An 18,623-nucleotide genomic window follows, 5' to 3' on the forward strand; every position below is an offset into this window, starting at 1 on the left:
CCTGGTAGGCTACAAGTCTATGGGGTTGCAGAGTCAGACAAACTAAGCGCGCATGCGCACGCGCACACACACACACACACACACACACACACACACACACACACCACACAATATAGAGAGATAGATAGACAGATTCTTTTTCAGAGTCTTTTCCCTTAGCAATTCAGTTCATTTCAGTCAGTCAGTCATGTCTAACTCTTTGCAACCCCATGGGCTGAAGCACATCAGGCTTCTCTATCCATCACCAACTCCCAGAGCTTGCTCAAACTCATGCTCATCAAGTCAGTGATGCCATCTATCTCATCCTCTGTCATCCTCTTCTCCTCCTGCCTTCAATCCTTCCCAGCATCAGGGTCTTTTCCAATGAGTCAGTTTTTCACACCAGGTGGACAAAGTATTGGAGCTTCAGCTTTAGCATCAGTCCTTCCACTAGATATTCAGGATTGATTTCCTTTAGAACTGATTGGTTTGATCTCCTTGCAGTTCAAGGGACTCTCAAGAGTCTGTCTTCTCCAACACCAAAGTTCAAAAGCATCAATTCTTCAGTGCTCAGCTTTCTTTATAGTCCAACTCTCACATCCATACATGATTACTGGGAAAACCATAGCTTTGACTATACCGAACTTCATCAGCAAAGTAATGTCTCTGCTTTTTAATATGCTGTCTAGGTTGGTCATAGCTTTTCTTCCAAGGAGCAAGCGTCTTTTAACTTCATGGCTGCAGTCACCATCTGCAGTGATTTTGGAGCCCAAGAAAATAAAGTCTGTCATTGTTTCCATTGTTTCCCCATCTAAATGTTGAGTGTAGTTCCCTGTGTTATCAGAGGGGAGTCTTTTAAAAACAAATTTTTTTCCTCCAAAATTGTGTTTAGGACACAAACACTGCAACTCTGAATGGCAACTTTAAGGAAAGGAACCCACCCCCCATTCACCAGCCCACCACAGCGTCGCTTTCACCATGCTGCGTCTCTGTCCGTCTTGGTTCTCAGAGATGCTCAGAAAACCACAACCCCGAAGCAGAAAAGAGCCATGGAGGCTTCTGAGTTCCATGCTTTTCATACCAACTATGTTCCTTGGGGCTCAAGGGCCAGCGCTTCCCGTCTGCGGCATTTTCTGCCAAGCACAAAATATTCAAAGTATCCAAAACATCTATTCATTTGCACATTGACTCAGCCCACAAATATTTATTGGGCACTTACTATATTCCCAACACTGTTCTACGTGCTTGGGAACCATCAATGAACAAAAAGACTGAAAATCCCTGCTTCCATAGAGTTTATTTTGGAGTGAGAGGAAACTGACAATAACCAAGAAATAGACTAAACAAGTCAATTACAGTATTTTACAAGGTGTTAAGTGCTACAGAAAAAAGAAATTAGAGCCAGATAAGCTGGGTGGAGAATGCTCTAGAGGGAAAGGCAGGCTGCCGTTTTTAAAAGAAATGCCAGAGAAACCTCTTTGAGAGGCTGTATCTGAGCAAAGACCCGCAAGGCAGGTGGCAACAGGGCAAGCCATGTGGCAGAGGGAAGAGCATTCAGGGAAGAAGGGCCAGTCAAAGGCTCTGGGTCAGGAGTAGGCAGTGTGTGTGTGTGAGGAGCAGAGGGAGGCCAGAGTGGGTGCCCAGAACAAGGGGATGAGTTGAGAACTGTAATAACAAGGACAGGCAGTGCAGCCTTAGACTTTTTCTTTTTCTTTTTATTTTGAGTGAAATGGAGAATTATCTGGGCATTTGAACAGAGGAGTGACACAGCTCAATGTCTTAAGGGGATCACTGAAGTAGAGGGGGCCAAAGCAAGCAAAGAGACCAGCATGTCCATCTTACCTGTTTTTATAACCAAATAGATAAATAGAGAGAGAGATTTATATAGCTGCTTTCCTCCTAAGATTTAGAGAAATGATTCTACTGCTGAAGAAGGAGAGGAGAAGGAGGACGAGGAAGAGAAGGAGAGGGGAAAGGGATGGGAGGAGGTAGAAGAGGACAAGGAGGAGGAGAGGAAGAAAACTTCAAAACCATTAATGTGGTCCAGCTTTGAAATTCGAGGCTCTGTGTTTACTGAGCATCTGCTCTGACCCAAAGTAGCCATCAGGAAACAGTAAAGCCACCAGAGAAAGCTGCCTGCAGGAAGGCATGTGGACAGGGTTTGGGAGAAAAGTCTAGAGTTCCTAGCAGGGAAGCCCATCAGAGGAAAGATGGGGAGGTGCAAAGAGCGGCTTTGCCAGCTGGATGAAGCGCCCGGCCCCGGGTGCACTGGGGAGGGTCTGGCATTCATTCAATGCCTCCCTGTGGCTCTGGCCTCACTCCTCTCACAGAGGGTCTCTCAGTGACACCCAGGTCTTGCAAAAGCCAGAGAAACTGTCCTAGTGCCAAAAGACCGTCTCAGAACTGTGTCCCACCACCAGGAGGTGGCGTAGATCTGGACACATAATAAAAGTGTGGAGAAGACCAGCAGAGGTGATGGGCAATGCCCAAGGTGGATTATCTGAGTGGGAAACTATCGAGGCCTTGCTCATCACAGCCATCAGGATCAATCCCAGAGGATCCCACTATCCAAGGAGAACAGTGAGATGGTCTCTGAGAACCCCAGCAGATACATATATGAAACTATAAGGGTCAACAGGCAGCTCTAGGACAGACAGGGTAGGATGAGAAGGTATCAGCACTCCTCTATCTTTGGATGAGTCCAGGAAGCCCTCTTAGCAGCAAGGGAATTGTAAGTACAAGAAAGAGAGCAGAAGGGAAGGGAGGTCATGACTCCTGGTATGGAGAACAGCACGTGTGTCCCCCAGCAAGTATCCAAGCTTGGATAACATGTGGGAGGAAGATGGAGCATCTGTGGCGGGTGTGAATTTGAGCAGTGACGCCTCTGCAGAAAGCCTGGGAGACGGACTTCAAGAGTCGAGGAAGCTGCCAGGGACTCCAGGGTGGAGCAGAAAACCTCTCACCCAATTAGCTCTTGAAGACTTCCTGGAAGAAGTGGCCTCTCAGGAGCATGTTAAATTATGGGAGGGCCACGGGTTCTCAAATGGACATTCCTGATACTGGGTGTGGCCTTCACAAGGTGTGAGTGCAGGAGGGGACAGAACTGAAGGGCTGATGAAAGCCAGCACCCAGGACAAAAGGATGTGCAAGACAGTAACTGCAGCTACCTGGGGAGCCCCAGGAAGAGTACTGGTGCACTGCTGTGGAGACAGAGGAGAAGGAATCACAGTCTCCCTCTGAAGAGTCCCCAAAGGCTTCCTGGAGGAAGTGGCCAACTGTTCTGGGACATTTCAGGCAAAGGTGTGACAGGCAAGAAAGCTTGGAGATAGGGAAAGGGGTGTGGGAAAACTATAGGGCATATGTGGGCAGTAAGGCAGGAGAAGGCCAGTAAAAGGAGGTCTGGCTCCCACCCCAGCACCCAGATAAGGATCTGGTCTCACTAAGCCAACTGCTTCGGGGGACGGTAGAGATGGGTGTGGTTCTATGGATTCTCTGCCCGCCCTGGGATAGAATCAGATGGTAAAGGCCCAGGTCCGATCAGTTCAGTTCAGTTGCTCAGTCATGTCCGACTCTTTGCAACCCCATGGACTGTAGTACTCCAGGCCTCCTTGTCCATCACCAACTCCCAGAGTTACCCAAACTCATCTCCATTGAGTTGGTGATACCATCCAACCATCTCATCCTCCGTCCTCCCCTTCTCCTCCTGCCTTCAATCTTTCCCAGCATCAGGGTCTTTTCCAGTGAGTCAGCTCTTCGCATTAGGTGGCCAAAGTATTGGAGTTTCAGCTTCAACATCAGTCCTTCCAATGAACACCCAGGACTGATCTCCTTTAGGATGGATTTGTTGGATTTCCTTGCAGTCCAAGGGACTCTCAAGAGTCTTCTCCAATACCACAGTTCAAAAGCATCAATTCTTCGGCACTCAGGTTTCTTTATAGTCCAACTCTCACATCTATACATGACCACTGGAAAAACTATAGCCTTGACTAGGCGGACCTTTGTTGGCAAAGTAACGTCTCTGCTTTTTAATATGCTGTCTAGGTTGGTCATAGCTTTTCTTCCAAGGAGCAAGCGTCTATTAATTTCATGGCTGCAATCACCATCTGCAGTGACTTTGGAGCCCAAAACAATAAAGTCTGCCACTGTTTCCATTGTTTCCCCATGGGTCTACACAAACTCCCCAGGGTGTTGTGCCAGACTGACCTGATCTGTGAGTTTCTCACTTGCCTGGGATGACCCTGAAACAGTCCCATAAGGACTCAGCCTCCCCCTCCAGCCCAGTCCCTTCAATCTAAAGCACCATGTGGATGGACTTCCTGAGCAGACCCCACCAGCCCTGGGCTCTGCTGCCACCTGCAGTAATGCAAACTTCACCCAGCAGCCACAGGCACATCCCTGTACCTGGCAGGGCCTGCCCTCACTCCCAGCACACCTGCCCAGGGACTCTCACCCTTGTTCTGAGTGGTCCCGCTGGTCCTGGATGGGTCTCTTATTTCTGAAGGCAGTGTGGCATTCCCAGGTCTCCTGAGTCCCTGGTTCCCCTTTCCCATCCTCAGTGCCCAGGCCCAATTTGAGGTGGAGGGGTGTGTGTGTGTGTGTGTGTGTATGTGTGCACGCGCTAGGGGCATGGGGTACCACTGACACAGGCATCTCCCTCTGGACCAAAGCCTCCACTCCCTCCTGCTGCCAAGAGGCAGAAATGGGTCTTCCATCCTCTTCAATAAGCTGAGGAGAGCTGAGCTTACAGCAGGTGAGGTTTAATGGGCTGTCCAGGCTGACAGAGCAGAGGACCCACCCATCCTCCATCTCCCATGCTCGGCTCCGACCCTCCTCCCCTTCAAAGGGCCCAAAACCCTCTTGGCCCCACCCCGCCACTCCAGGTCTACACCACCATCTGGCCAAGGCACAAGAATACATCCCTGGGTCCAGGCCAGCAGGACCCCTGCTTCAGGGGTGGCGGCTGGGAAACCATCCCCTCCTTGATCCCCAGTATGGCCTCCTCTATCCACCCCAGACTCCACCTCAAATTTTTACACTAGTGAAATCAGGTTAAAGAAAACATTAAAAGCAGACTTGAAAGGATTATGAAATCATAAACGTGCAGAAGAAGTGAAGCCGGTGGGTGGGGCAAGGAGCAGGCCCACTCTCTGCTGAGTGAGAGGGTGCGGAGCGGAGCAGCAGGGGTATTTCTGATAGGAAGCAAGGATCCCTTTCCCTTACACAAACCCTTTTGGTCCCCAAAGTACATTCTTGTGTATTATCCATTTAATCCCCCCAACAACCCTGGAAGATAAGAATGAATTCCACATTACAGCCAAGGAAACAGAAGCTCAGAGAGGTTAAGAACGTCCCCAGAGCCACACAGCTAGGAAGTGTCCAAGCTGGCATTTAAACCAGGCCTTCCGATTTGGACTCCCTTGCCCAGGTTGCTAAATACCTGCTGCTTCACCACGGGTGACTATGATCTGAAGGTTATTTGGTGCCAGCTGAGGCCACCTGCTCCTCGCTTCCCCAAGGCCTCTGCCCTACTCGGAAGGACAGGTGTGGGATGTGGAGATAGAAACCAGCTAGCCTGGTGCTGGGCAAAGACCTGCAGTGGCTCTGGCTGTGAAGACAAGGGCAGACCCCGGATAGAACGTGGGGCGTCCAGGGAGGATCCAGGAACAGCAGCACAGGGACAGCATTCGGTTCTGGCAGGCTCCCTGGAGGAGTTGCCACCCTCAGAGGAAGTTCCTCTGCCCTTCTTCCTGAAGTTCCTAACCTCTCAGGGGCCTGGCGAGCCTCCCTGGGGGTATAGACGACATCCCCAGGTCTGTACTCAATGAGCATTAAAGAATAGCCATCATTATGTTAATAAGTGGCCCCAGGACACATAGGAAAGAGGGGACTTTGGAAAGAACCAAGAGTTCAGAACCTGTGGGAGCCAGAAATCACAGTGTCCTCGAATAAGAAAAGCTGCCTTCCTCCCCCGTCTCTGCGCAGAGCAGTCTCTGAATGTTCTTCCAGGAGTGACAATTCCAGGGCTGGCAAACAGGGTGAGCCCCTCCCCTGGCTGGTGGTCTTGGAAGGAACTGGGACTCACAGGACCTGTTTCTTCTTAAAGAGCCAAGAGACAGTGTCCAGAGCAAGTTTGAAGCATCAAGGCTTTCCCGGAACTGGGTTCTCCCATCCTTTCAGTCAAGTGGGAGAAAGTATCTAAAGGGAGTCTCCCCATTATCCACAAGAGGCCATTATTGTGGCCACTGAGAGTTAAGTGGTTTGTAGTTTTGTGGGTGAGAAATGAAGGCCCTGGAACAGAACCTTTCAAGCTGGAATCCAGAAGGTTCTAGGAGACCATGGGCTCAACCCTCTGCCCTGCAGGAAGCATGATCAAAACAGCCTCTGTGGACCTGAACCACCCCCAAGCCATGCTGCTTGAATGGGTTTGGGCTCTCTTGATCTATCTGCCCCTGAAACACAACGATATACCTGAGAATGTATCCTGTATGGAGCCCCGAGGACAGAGGTGATGATCTCTGGTGGTCTCCCCCAACCTGGGGCCCTAGAGCTTCTTCCTGGAGATGGTGGCCCCAGTCCCTACCCCACACTCAGCCATTCCAGACTGTTGTGTTCAAACCCGTCTCCAGGTGTGGGTTGAGGCCATCTCACAAGGAGACTGCGGGAAAATTAATTACCCTAATGTATGTAAACGAGCTTTGAAGATGAAAAGTGCAAACGCACAGTGTCCCTAATAACATCTTCAATACTTTTACGGAGGCCGGGAGTCACTGCTGAGCTCACCTTTAAGACGAGTCCTTGGAGAGTTGTTGGCAAACTCCCCAAGCCAATAAACAACATAAAATGACTTTTCACTTCTTTCATGTAGCCAACCCCAGCTCTCTCCACCAATAAAAGGACTGAGGAGGATCAGAGGGTCCAGAAGCATCCTACGTAGCGCACCCGCCGCTCTCAACACTCCCTTGCTCAAACCTCCATCCACTCAGACCCACACCATGTCGTGCCGTTCCTACAGGATCAGTCCAGGATATTCCGTCACCAGGACCTTCAGCTCCTGCTCGGCTGTGGCCCCCAAAACGGGCAGCCGCTGCTGCATCACCGCCGCCCCTTACCGAGGCGTGTCCTGCTACCGGGGACTGACGGGCTTTGGCAGCCGCAGCGTCTCGGCCCTGGGCTCCTGTGGGCCCCGCATAGCGGTGGGCGGCTTCCGTGCTGGCTCCTGCAGCCGCAGCTTCGGGTACCGCTCCGGCGGCGTGGGCGGCCTCAGCCCTCCCTGCATCACCACCGTGTCAGTCAATGAGAGCCTCCTCACGCCCCTCAACTTGGAGATCGACCCCAATGCGCAGTGCGTGAAGCACGAGGAGAAGGAGCAGATCAAGAACCTCAACAGCAGGTTCGCTGCCTTCATCGACAAGGTCAGTGAGGCCTGGGATGGTCCAGAGATGGCCCCGGCCCTGCCTTCCCCTCAGGAAGGTCCCAGTCTTCAGGGGAGCCAGCGTATGGCTGCCAGCCACCGGAGGGAAATGCAGGCCAATCTTCACAGAAGGATTTATTTTTCTCATGTAATTCCAGCAAAGTGTATCTATACCCGCAGCCCAGCATGGTCCAGAAATTGAGTCTGTGCTGTAAAGGGTTTGCGCTTCCAGAGACAAGACAACATGGGAATATCCGAGCTGCCGTGAAACATTGGGCGCTGGGTGCTGGACGAGCAGAGGGGCAGTGGGGAGAAAAGAAGGCCCGTGGTGGGGCAGCTTGGGAAGCAGTTGGAGCTCTGCTCAGAGCCCTGCCGCCTCCCCACCTCCCCGCCTCTGCTCACAGTGCTAATCTTCAGGCCTGTTGCTTGTCCCCTTGATAGAACCGGCTTCATATGTTTGCTTTGAAGATTAACTGGGCTCCTGTGCAATCAGTGCCGGCACATAGAAAGTGATAAATGTTAGCTGTTAGCATTCTTCCAAGGACAGTAGTGGGCGAGGAGATGTGGTAGGCAACCAACCAGGCTTGCCAGGCTGCTTCATGGGTGCAGAGCTGGGAATGGAGGAGGGGAGGCCACTAGACTGGCGAGAAGAGACCCACCGGTGCAGAGGGTGAGAAATCCCCAGCTGCCCTCTGGCTGCCTCCCACAAAGGTCACAGCTGCACCTCCCTTCGTGTGGGCTCTGTCCATGGGGCCTTACTCCAGCAGAGGAGATAGGACCAGACTCGGGTCTGGGACCTGGGGTGAAGGACAGTAAGGGGGACCTTCTTATTATCACTTTCTTTAGTGATCTCAGTTAATCCTTGAAATGACTCACTGGAGTAGATATTACCATCTCTATTTTTTTAATAACAAATTGAAGCTGAGAGCTTAGGGAGCTGCTTAGACAGACTGTTCATAGGGTTCTCACGACTGAGCAACTGAACTGAACTAGATAAATCATGGTGACAGGCAGGTGAAGGAGGCTCAAGGAACGTAGGATCCTGACTCCTGACTAATTATGAGATGATAAGTTAGTCATTTCATACCTTGGGGTCTCCTTTTCCCCTCCTGTACTATAGGGGAAATAAGATCTCCCCCCATAGGGTTGTGAGAATTGAATAAAATTGATTGGTAGGTGCAGTCATAGATAAAGGTGTGTGTGTGTGTGTGTGTGTGTGTGTGTGTGTATCTTAGCACAAGCCCTGGGACCACACAGTAAGTATTCAATAAATGTTTGTTGCTTACATGAATAAATGAAGAACTTGTAATTAAAGTCATAGTTAAATTGGTTGAGTACTTCCTGTGTGTCAGAAACTCTTCTAAACACTTTACATGTAGCAACTTGTTCAATCTTTACAACTTTAAGGAAGGTACTATTATCATCTCTGTTTTGGAATGAGAAAACCAAGCACCCAGAGGTGAGACAGCTGCCATTACAGTGGCAGACCTGGGATGTGAATCTGACCTTTGGCCTCAAGCCTGGGTCACTCCCACCCACAGTGCCTCCCTGGGGGGCTGGGAGCAAGGCCCCCTGAGTCGTAGGGATTCCAGGGCTCAACCCCCGCCTGGCCCCGGCTGTTCAGCGGGCACCAGGGCAGGGGAAGAGAGAACTCTGGGGAACCAGACACCTCCCGGGGCTCCTCCTGAGTCTCTTTCTCCCACTCTGGGCGGCAGGTGCGCTTCCTGGAGCAGCAGAACAAGCTGCTGGAGACCAAGTGGCAGTTCTACCAGAACCAGCGCTGCTGCGAGAGCAACCTGGAGCCCCTGTTCAATGGCTACATCGAGACGCTGAGGCGGGAGGCTGAGCATGTGGAGGCCGACGGCGGGAGGCTGGCCTCAGAGCTCAACCACGTGCAGGAGGTGCTGGAGGGCTACAAGAAGAAGTGAGTGTGGCACCACCTGTGGTAACAGGGTTAAGGGGGAAGGCTCTGCCCACAACCCTCTTGAAGCAGCTTCATTAAGATTCCTGCCTGTCTGCCAAGAGGGGCTGCCCGCTACCCAAGAGGATGGGCAGTAGGAGCCTAGGTTTCTTCAGATTCTTTGGCTCCACCTCAACTCCTTGGAGGCCCATGGGTCTTAGAGATGGTTTCAGAGGAGTAAGGAAGCCCAGTGGGGTTCCATGGCTTTCTTGCTCCTCCTGCTCCCCTTCCTGACCCAGGCTCCACATCCACTCTGCCCGTGGCACCAGTTCTCTTTGGATCTAGGATGGATGGAAAGATGAGTGTAGACCTGGGCATGGAATGTGCATTCTCTGATCTCATCCCAGAGGCAGCAGGACTCAGGTGGAATGAGCCAGGCTGGGACAGGGCTAGCCCACAAACAATGCACAAATAGAATGGGGAGAGAACGGGATGACGTTTGCAGAGTTCACCCCATTTGACTCCCAGAAGAGCTTGCCCAGGATGGCTGCCAAACCCTGACTCCTCAGCTCCAGCCTCTGACTCTCTCACACACAGGTATGAAGAGGAGGTGGCTTTGAGGGCCACAGCGGAGAATGAGTTCGTGGTTCTAAAGAAGGTAAAGGGGATGGGCTCCGGGAGGGAGGGAGCGGCACCTCTGTGCGCACAACCTCCAGTGGGACTGGTCGCCACACCCACCCAGAGCACCTTCCCGGGGCCTCCTCCCACACGCTCGCCCCCTCCTCTCTACCCCACCACCAGGATGTGGACTGTGCCTACCTGCGAAAGTCAGACCTGGAGGCCAACGTGGAGGCCCTGGTGGAGGAGTCTAATTTCCTGAAGCGCCTCTATGACGAGGTGAGGGGGCCCCTGCCAACCAGCCTGGAAGAGGGGAGGGAAGGTGAGGGGACCCAGAGCGGAGACTGTGTGCACATTCACCCCCTGAGGGATGACAGCATGTAAGGAACACACACACACATGCAAGTGGGCGTACTGTGAGGCTGTCACAGACACGTGCACGTGAGCACCGAGGACTGTGGAGCACGTGTGTGCTTGGGCTTCTCTGTGCTTGTGGTCTCTGGGTGTTGCCGTGTGTGTGCCTGTGGCTGGTCTGAGTGTGTATAGGTCTCTACATGGATATGAAAGTGTATACGTGGGGTGGAGAGTGCGGGGGGTGGGTAGGGTGGGTTTCCAGTGAGAGAGGGGTCTTAATTCCTGGACAGATCACTAGTCCTGGCATTCATACCCGAGCTTCCCTGCTGAATGACGTTGAGTCAGGCCTTTTTCATACACTGGGATTCAGTTTCCCCATTTGTAAAGTCTGTCCCCAGCTGATCTCTAGAGCCCCTTCCAGCTTCACTGATGATGTACCTGTGTGTGAACGAAGGCGAGTGGGAGTCATGAATCATGCATGACCAGTGGGTCCCCCAGGGAGTGGACAGCCCCCAGGGGTAGAGCATGTGACCCAGACCAGACACCAGAACCAAATGCATTGGCTTTTGGCACCCACCCCAGGAGATCCAGATCCTCAACGCCCACATCTCAGACACCTCGGTCATTGTGAAGATGGACAACAGCCGAGACCTGAACATGGACTGTGTTGTCGCCGAGATCAAGGCTCAGTACGATGATATTGCCAGTCGCAGCCGGGCTGAGGCTGAGTCCTGGTACCGCAACAAGGTGAGTGGTCCAGAACACCTGCCTCCTGGACATGGCACTGGAAAGGATATGAAGTGTGGATTAGAAAAGGCTTCTTCTGCCTGGGGACTTTGATCTTTAGGGATGTCGAGAAAGAGACAGATCTCAATTTGGGTGTCAGAGCAAGGTGGCCATGTATAGTTGCACACGCTGAATACTGTGCAACCTGCACAATTATCCAAGTTGTCCTGAGTGGATGAGCTGTCCCATCCTGAGCCTCAGGAGCCTCTCTGCTTCCTCTCAGTGTGAGGAGATGAAGGCCACGGTGATCCGGCATGGGGAGACCCTACGCCGCACCAAGGAGGAGATCAACGAGCTGAACCGCATTATCCAGAGGCTGACAGCTGAGATTGAAAATGCCAAGTGCCAGGTATGGGTTCTGGGAGGGCTTGAATACCCAGCACAGGAAAACTGTAGCACCAGGCCCTTTGCCTGCAGAAGAACAAAGGTCTAGCCCTAATCAGGCCTCAGAGTGTGCCCGTGAGGAAGCAGGGGCCCAGAGAGGGGGCTGGGGCCCTGGCACTTCACACAGCACAGGAGCTGAGATGAGCCAGATCACTGATATCCCCCTTCTGGCCACCCTGCAGCACCATCAAGAAGAAATGATGAAAAGTGTCCATCACCTCCCTTGTGTTCATAGTCCCATTAACTACCTGCTCATAGGAGGTTAACCTAACTTTTCTCTGGGATCCTTGCCCCAGCTCCCTTGGCTCAGATGAGCCTAGCTGCGCCTTCCCATCCTCACATCTCCTTCCCCACAGCGGACCAAGCTGGAGGCCGCAGTGGCTGAGGCTGAGCAGCAGGGTGAGGCGGCCCTTAACGATGCCCGCTGCAAGCTGGCTGGGTTGGAGGAAGCCCTTCAGAAGGCCAAGCAGGACATGGCCTGCCTGCTCAAGGAGTACCAGGAGGTGATGAACTCCAAGTTGGGCCTGGACATCGAGATCGCCACCTACAGGCGCCTGCTGGAGGGCGAGGAGCAGAGGTGAGGCTGAGGAAACCTTGGGAGTCTAGAAGGAGGCGGCCCTGGTCCTCTGGGGGTGAACTTCCCTGAACCCAAGTGGGAACTGCATCTTTGCCCACTGCTAGTACAGCTCAGGCTTCAATAGAAATAATAATTTATGAACACTTTATTAGGCCTGTGCTCCGTGCTCATTTTAATCCTCACAAACCAGGTATTGTTTTTCCCATCCAAAGATAAGGAAATAAGGCCCAGCGTTCAGCGACCTTTTCGGGGCTACACAGTTAATAAGCAGAAGAGCCAGGACCCTCATGCAAGACTTGTGGCTCTGAAATCCACTCTCTTCCAGTAGCTTCCTACAGGAGGCTGCCGCTTGGCCTGCCCTGGAAGCCGGTACATTATAAGGTCGATGCAGTCTATGCTATAGCTCTTCATTGGTACCAGGCCCTTTCACATGCTTTCTGTAAGCCTGATCGGCACTATCCAGGGTGGGCCAAGTCATTCCGATTGGAAGCAGCACGTGGATTTCATAGCTTCACTCACCTCTGCTGAAAAGCAGAAGGCCTTGTCTCTGTGGTCAGTGAATAGTTAAAGGAGTGTGAGCATTTAAGGCAAACTCTAGGGAGCACTTCCTGCCTCCGGGGAATTGGATCTGTACACAGCAGGGCCCTCTCTGTGCCTAAGCTTCAAGGAAGCTGCCTCAAGGAATCCAGCTCAGTGCTTAGAATTAATTAGACTTTTCTTTCCTGTAGGCTGTGCGAAGGAGTGGGCTCTGTGAATGTCTGTAAGTACCTGCTTGAAACCCCCCTAGAAAACTGGCTTTATTGATGGGCAGATTTGAGCCGGACAGCCTAACCTACAGGACCTGGAAAGTTCCAGACCTGGGAGGGGGCCTTTCATGCCCCCTGCTCCCTCCCCCACTACGCCCCGCCACGACCCCCTTACCTTCTCCCTGGAGGCACTAAGCAAAGGCATCTTTGGGCGCCCTCCACTGGTGAATGTGTGAACTGCATACCCGGGAAATAAGGCAGCCTCTTCGCCCCTGGGCTGCCCTGGTTGCTCAGATGGCAAAGCGTCTGCCTCCAATGCGGGAGACCCGGGTTCAATCCCTGGGTTGGGAAGACCCCCTGGAGAAGGAAATGACAACCCACTCCAGTACCCCCTTGCCTGGAAAATCCCATGGACAGGAGCCTAGCAGGCTAGAGCCCATGGGGTCACAAAGAGTCGGACACGACTGAGCGACTTCACTTCACTTCAGCTTTGCCACTGAATCTGGGGGTACTTGCTTCCTTCTCGCCTGGGTGCCCTAGAAGGCTGAGGTGCTGAGAACAGGATCTGAGTTATGAACCACTAAACTCATCGGGGAGGAGGAAGCTCATGCATGCAGAAGCCCTTGGGGGCCTGTCCTGGGGTTGGTGACATCACTGCGGTCCATTCAGCCCTCCCTGTCCCCTCTCTTCCCACAGGTGTCAGCAGCTCACGCGGTGGAGTCACCTGTGGGGGCCTCACGTATAGCACCACCGCAGGCCGCCAGATCGCCTCGGGCCCCGTGGCCACCGGGGGCAGCATCACAGTGCTGGCGCCCGACTCCTGCGTCCCCTGTCAGCCCCGTGCCTCCAGCTTCAGCTGCGGGAGCAGCCGGTCTGTCCGTTTTGCGTAGAGTCAGAGGCCCCGCCTGCATCCCCCCAGCACGGAAGGGTGTGTGAATGGAAAAAAAAAAAAATTGTGTGCTTGCTTCCAGAATCTTCCATGTGTTCCTACAAGGGAAGGACCCTCCGCCGCTCTCCGCACCACCTTCTCCTTTTAGGGAGTTGTTTTCCTGGTTCTCCAACAGGCTTCAGTTAGAAAGAGTCATTCCCAGCCCTTTCACTCAACTCCGATTTGAATGCTAAATTCCCGCGGCCAATTTGTGTTACTCACCAAGCTCTCTGGGACCCTCCCAATCACCCAGGGCAGCTGGGCATCATGAAAACTCAGTCTTCCTCTGGCACAAGGAATAAGCCGAACCATCCAGTCAGGTCTCCCTCAACCTTAGAATCAGAGAGGAAGCCGCCCCCACTCCAGCAGATCCCTTGTCCTGGCTGGGAAGTTCTCTGCAGGAATTGCCCCTTGGTCATTTGAGTTTGTATTTTGCTTGTCTCTCTAACTGATTGCCTTCTTCTGGGTTAACCTGTTCCAGCCAAAATCCTCCTGTGACGTCCGAGTTGAGAGGCCTCTTGTGGGGGGAATTCTTTTGACTTTGGACAGGTCTTGCTATTCAATACACCTTAACAGATTTCAAAGAAAACGCCATGGTTGCTCCAGATCGCCCCCTGCCGGCGCAGGGGGAATCTGTCCAATCCAGAGCAGGTGGGCTGGAGAAGGGGAGGCCACTTTCTGGGTCTCCCTCTTATTATGACTGTCTGTGGGTGCCGTGCCTTCTGGGTTGTCTCAATCTGTGTTTCAATAAATGCTGCTGCGATGCAAAGACATGTGATCTTGTGAATGGCAATGTCTCCGACTGTTGCCCTAATGGCCTGGGAGTGAGCAACAAGAATGAAGACAGAACACAAAATCTGGTGCAATGGGTCAGGGGACCTGCAGCCTCTATTGGACTGAGGTGCAGAGTCCACTCTGAGTCCAGCTTTTATTTCTAATGGCAGACTACAAAACTTTCTTTGATCTTTCTTCCCCAAGACACTACCGTGACATAGTCCAAATCTCCTTGTTTTTACCCCAGGCCATTCTCCTCTAGGATAGTCTCAGGACCAGTCAGCAAGTGCATAGGCAGTGTTCATACCTGACACTGACTTGGTGTTCCAAGGTCCATGCTTTCATGATCCCAGTCATACTCCCTTCTGGGTCTGGCCTTGGGGTTTGTAACAAGGCTATTATTCTAAGAAAAACGTGAAGAAAAATCACAGCACAGTTTTGTAACATTTGCTGTTTTTCCAAGTGCTACTTCTGTGAAATTTCTCAAGGTTGGGAAAGCACATTATTAGGAATTCCCACTACATCCAACTCTCCAACATGTCTGACGCTCAGCTCCCACTCGCTCCATCTCTAGCTGACCAGCCCCTTCCAGCCCCAGCCCCCCAGTGGTGCTGCCTCATCCTCTCCACTTCCATAGCCTGATTCCAGCTCAGACCCCTCAGTCCTGGACCACAGCTCCAGATTCCCACATGACCACTTTCTCCTCATTCCTCACACACACCTCCCCCCAACAGCCAGAATCCCAAACTCATGGCTCTTATCCCCTACCACCTGGTTCAAACAATTTCCCAGCATATGCACGTGCTCCTTAGGCCAGACACAGTCTCCTCCAGCTCGTCTTCCCACACTTGCTTCTCACTCCTGTACAACCCCTCCACCTGGATGCTCAATTTCTCAGATTCAGGCTCTACTTTGTGGAAAGACTGCTCTCTGAGGCCTCCAGGGACCATCCCACCTGGACATATCGGCTACTCCACACCCTTCTTCCTATTTGCCTTTGCTCAGTGCTCCCTCTGCCCACCTTCCCTCCTGCTTCGTACACACACACACGTTTCCCTTTCCTGCCCGACAGCGTCTCAAACCCTGAGGACTTCTGACTCTTTCTTTGTGGCTCAGACCATGGCTATCACTGGGTGTGTCTGGACACTAGATCAAGCTGGAAGTTTCTGGAAGAAGTTCCAGGCAATTTCTCTTCCTGGCTTTGCCCCCAACTAAGTTCCAGATGGGATTCCAGAACATGTCAGGCCTGGGATGTTTGGGTGAACTCAGGCTGGTCGAGCAGAGGTGTAGACATCAGCCCTCTTGGACTCATCTCCATCTCTCCATTAGAGAACAGATTAGCCATCACTATTCCGCCTGCTGGCCTCCTCTGCTGCCCCATCCCCTAGCCTGTCCCTGGAAGGAAAGTTAAGGTCCCCTGCATTCTGATGAATCCTCACTTCAGGCCCAAAGGGCTGCAACTCCAGGGAGACTGCTGGCCCTTCCTGAGTGCCGAGGCGGCTGCTGTTTACGGTTTGCTGGCTGATACCAGACAGGACTCCTCCAAGTTTCTGGCCCCCTCCCCTTCTTTCTCCCACCTCTATGGGTCTCCAGGGCATGGTCGTAGTCACAGTAGGCCAACATTCAATTTAGGGCACGTCATCCATCTACAAGAAAGGTTAAGTCACCAGGGCTGAAACGTCAGGAGATCAAAATTTGAGCATCAGCTCTGCCATGTCTCAGTAATGCGCTGTGCAAGAAGTGGCCTCCATGCTCTGGGCATCAGCTTAAGGGTGGGTGAGATAAGCATTTTCCAGCCTTGCCACTTCCTGTGGTTCTGGGTCTCTGCAGTAGCCTGTGCTTTAGGAAAAATGCCTTGATGTTACCATGGGTCTGGCTCAAGTATAACTAAAAAGTTAAATCTGATAAATAAAAATATAACATCATGCATTGAAAAGTCAAACAACCAGAATCTGGGAGTTAGCAGCTATTTAATAAGTTTCCATGTTCTGTGCATAGCAGCCCGAGGTGCCATCAGCTTATGAAGATGAAACTTCCCCTCCCCCGCCCTTGCGTTCAACAGCAAAAATGCAGAGCCATCTCTTCTCTTTTCAAAGGAAAGGAGTTATTCCTTGCAGAAAGTCAAGGATACACTCCAAGAGTAACTGAGGATTAAAGTTTCATTACAAAAAAAAAAATTTAAGGAAAAGTCAAGTGATCTAAATCTCTTGATTAAGAAAAAGCCAGAAGAGCAAGGGGCCCAGACAATAAAGCAGGCCCATGTGGGTGGTTCCAGAGCTTTCCTGGAATCTCCCCCCCGCCACTTTTTCTTTAAACTCCACAAAAGCTAAGAGCTCCATCAAGAGAAAATCAGACCTTCTGTCCATTTTCTACTCTTATTCAAACATTCAGTGCCCTTCCCTCAAATACAAAGGCTCTCCATCTGCTTAGACTTCGGGGTCTTCTCTGTCCCTTCTGGAGGCCACAAGCGCTCCTTCACCGAGTCGCAAATCCTCTCTGCTCTGGGCCATCCTCACAAACACCCACACCCAGGCCATTCCTCCCAGCCCCAATGTCACCAACTGCTCTCTGCCTCAGTCCTTGGGATCTTGGGAAACAGAAACTGAAGCCAAGCATGGTGAGAAAAACAGATTAACCACATGACCAAGGAAATCACGAAGTCTAACCCTCTTTGGAATGGACATGGACATGAGAAATGACCATTTCTGGGAATCACCCCTTGTCTGGATGCCCCGCTGTTATTCCCTCAGTGGGCAGTGGACAGCAGTGGTGAGAGGTCAGTTGCCAGGGAAGGGAGCGGGTCAAGGCAGCACTCAGAGGTTGAGCTGTTGCATTGAAAATGAAGGAAACTCTGGAGACACAAATGTGCATATACACACCCTCCCCCATCACCATCAGAAAGGAAAGGCAGAGCTTCCCCCATTTCTGCCACCCCCCACCTCCCCTACCCCATTCTGGGGCAGAAGGGGCCTGGTACAACTCCTTTCCCTTCACAGAGGCGATCTAGTGGCTCCCTGAGCCCAATTTTCTCCCCTGCTCAGACTTGGTGGAATCTAGACCAAGGAAGTGCCCAAGATGAAGCCCCTGAAAGACCCTTTAAGCCCAGGAGGAGAGACCAGGGGGCCACCACACTAAAAAACATCTGGGTCCTCCCGGGTTTCCCAGGGACCAGTGAGTCTTGTGGGGACACATTCTGAAAGGCACCAGGAGGGCAATGCCAGGGAGAACTACTCAAAGGTCTTTGTATTTTGAGATCAAATATGTATTCTTGGGGCAAGATATCTTCCACCCAATTGGGTCTTTTTTTAAATCTTTTTTTAAAAATCCCAAATAACATAAGGTGTCAGAAATAAGTGTTCTTCCTGTAAAACAAGGGAAAGAAAGTCATCCACCAAAACCCCTCTCTCCATCTCATCACATCCAGGGAGGACACCCTCGAATCTGAGGGGACTCTGAACCGACTTCCCTGGGGGCACTTCTTGGGGGTTGTCAGTGCAGGAATAGCGGGGGGAGAGAGTCCCAGGTGGCTCAGCAGTAAAGAATCACCTTGCCAATGCAGGAGACGTGGGTTCAATCCCCAGTTGGGAAGACCCCCTGGAGAAGGAAATGGCAACTCACTCCAGTGTTCTTGCCTGGAGAATCCCATGGACATAGGAGCCTGGCAGGCTACAGTCCATGAGGTCACAAAGAGTCAGACATGACTTGGTGACTAAACAGCAACACCAGAGGTCCCCACAGAGCCCACTGTCCCTGTCCAGGCCATCGGGGCAAATATCCTCTGACCAGAGGTCTGAGTTTTCATTCTGGATCCCCACGTAAGAGGCCTGTGTTAACTGCCCCATACTAAGGTCTGTCCAAGATTCTTAGAGAACAGAAGCTGTGAGGAGATGTTCCTACAAACACTTCCAGGAGGCTCATTAATGTCACCTTCCTTCTCTTTTCTCTGGAGTGTCAGTAAGGTAGGATCAGTTAGAACGGCATGGGCCATGATTTTATTCTTCAGGAAAAACTGAGGCAAGGGAGCAGAAAGTATATGAGCATTGACATTCCCTACTGGGGCTTCTCTTGTGGCTCAGATGGTAAAGAATCTGCCTTTAATGCCAGAGACTCCAGTTGGATCCCTGGGTTTGGAAGATCTCCTGGAGAAGGGAATGGCAACTAATTCT

General features: G+C 52.0%; 1 protein-coding gene across 1 annotated transcript; it reads left to right on the plus strand.

The window, feature by feature from the left end:
* Positions 1–6,942: 6,942 nt before the first annotated feature.
* On the plus strand, positions 6,943–14,433 carry LOC109558685 (keratin, type II microfibrillar, component 5). Its single transcript, XM_019960024.2, has 9 exons — positions 6,943–7,391; positions 9,106–9,314; positions 9,888–9,948; positions 10,092–10,187; positions 10,845–11,009; positions 11,272–11,397; positions 11,789–12,009; positions 12,738–12,769; positions 13,452–14,433. Exons 1-9 carry the CDS (start codon positions 6,972–6,974, stop codon positions 13,643–13,645), a joined length of 1,524 nt encoding a protein of 507 aa, XP_019815583.2. The 5' UTR covers positions 6,943–6,971; the 3' UTR covers positions 13,646–14,433.
* Positions 14,434–18,623: the final 4,190 nt, after the last annotated feature.

This window comes from Bos indicus, chromosome 5 (assembly GCF_029378745.1).
Source record: "Bos indicus isolate NIAB-ARS_2022 breed Sahiwal x Tharparkar chromosome 5, NIAB-ARS_B.indTharparkar_mat_pri_1.0, whole genome shotgun sequence".
NCBI classification, from domain to species: Eukaryota; Metazoa; Chordata; class Mammalia; order Artiodactyla; family Bovidae; genus Bos; species Bos indicus.

What these genes read in the sequence shown, in the direction of transcription:
- LOC109558685 (XM_019960024.2), top strand. Translation starts at nt 6,972, where the DNA reads ATGTCGTGCCGTTCCTACAGGATCAGTCCAGGATATTCCGTCACCAGG. An exon ending in AGTTCGTGGTTCTAAAGAAG is followed by an intron (nt 9,949 to 10,091) that starts GTAAAGGGGATG and finishes CCCCACCACCAG; the next exon opens with GATGTGGACTGTGCCTACCT. An exon ending in TTGAAAATGCCAAGTGCCAG is followed by an intron (nt 11,398 to 11,788) that starts GTATGGGTTCTG and finishes CCTTCCCCACAG; the next exon opens with CGGACCAAGCTGGAGGCCGC.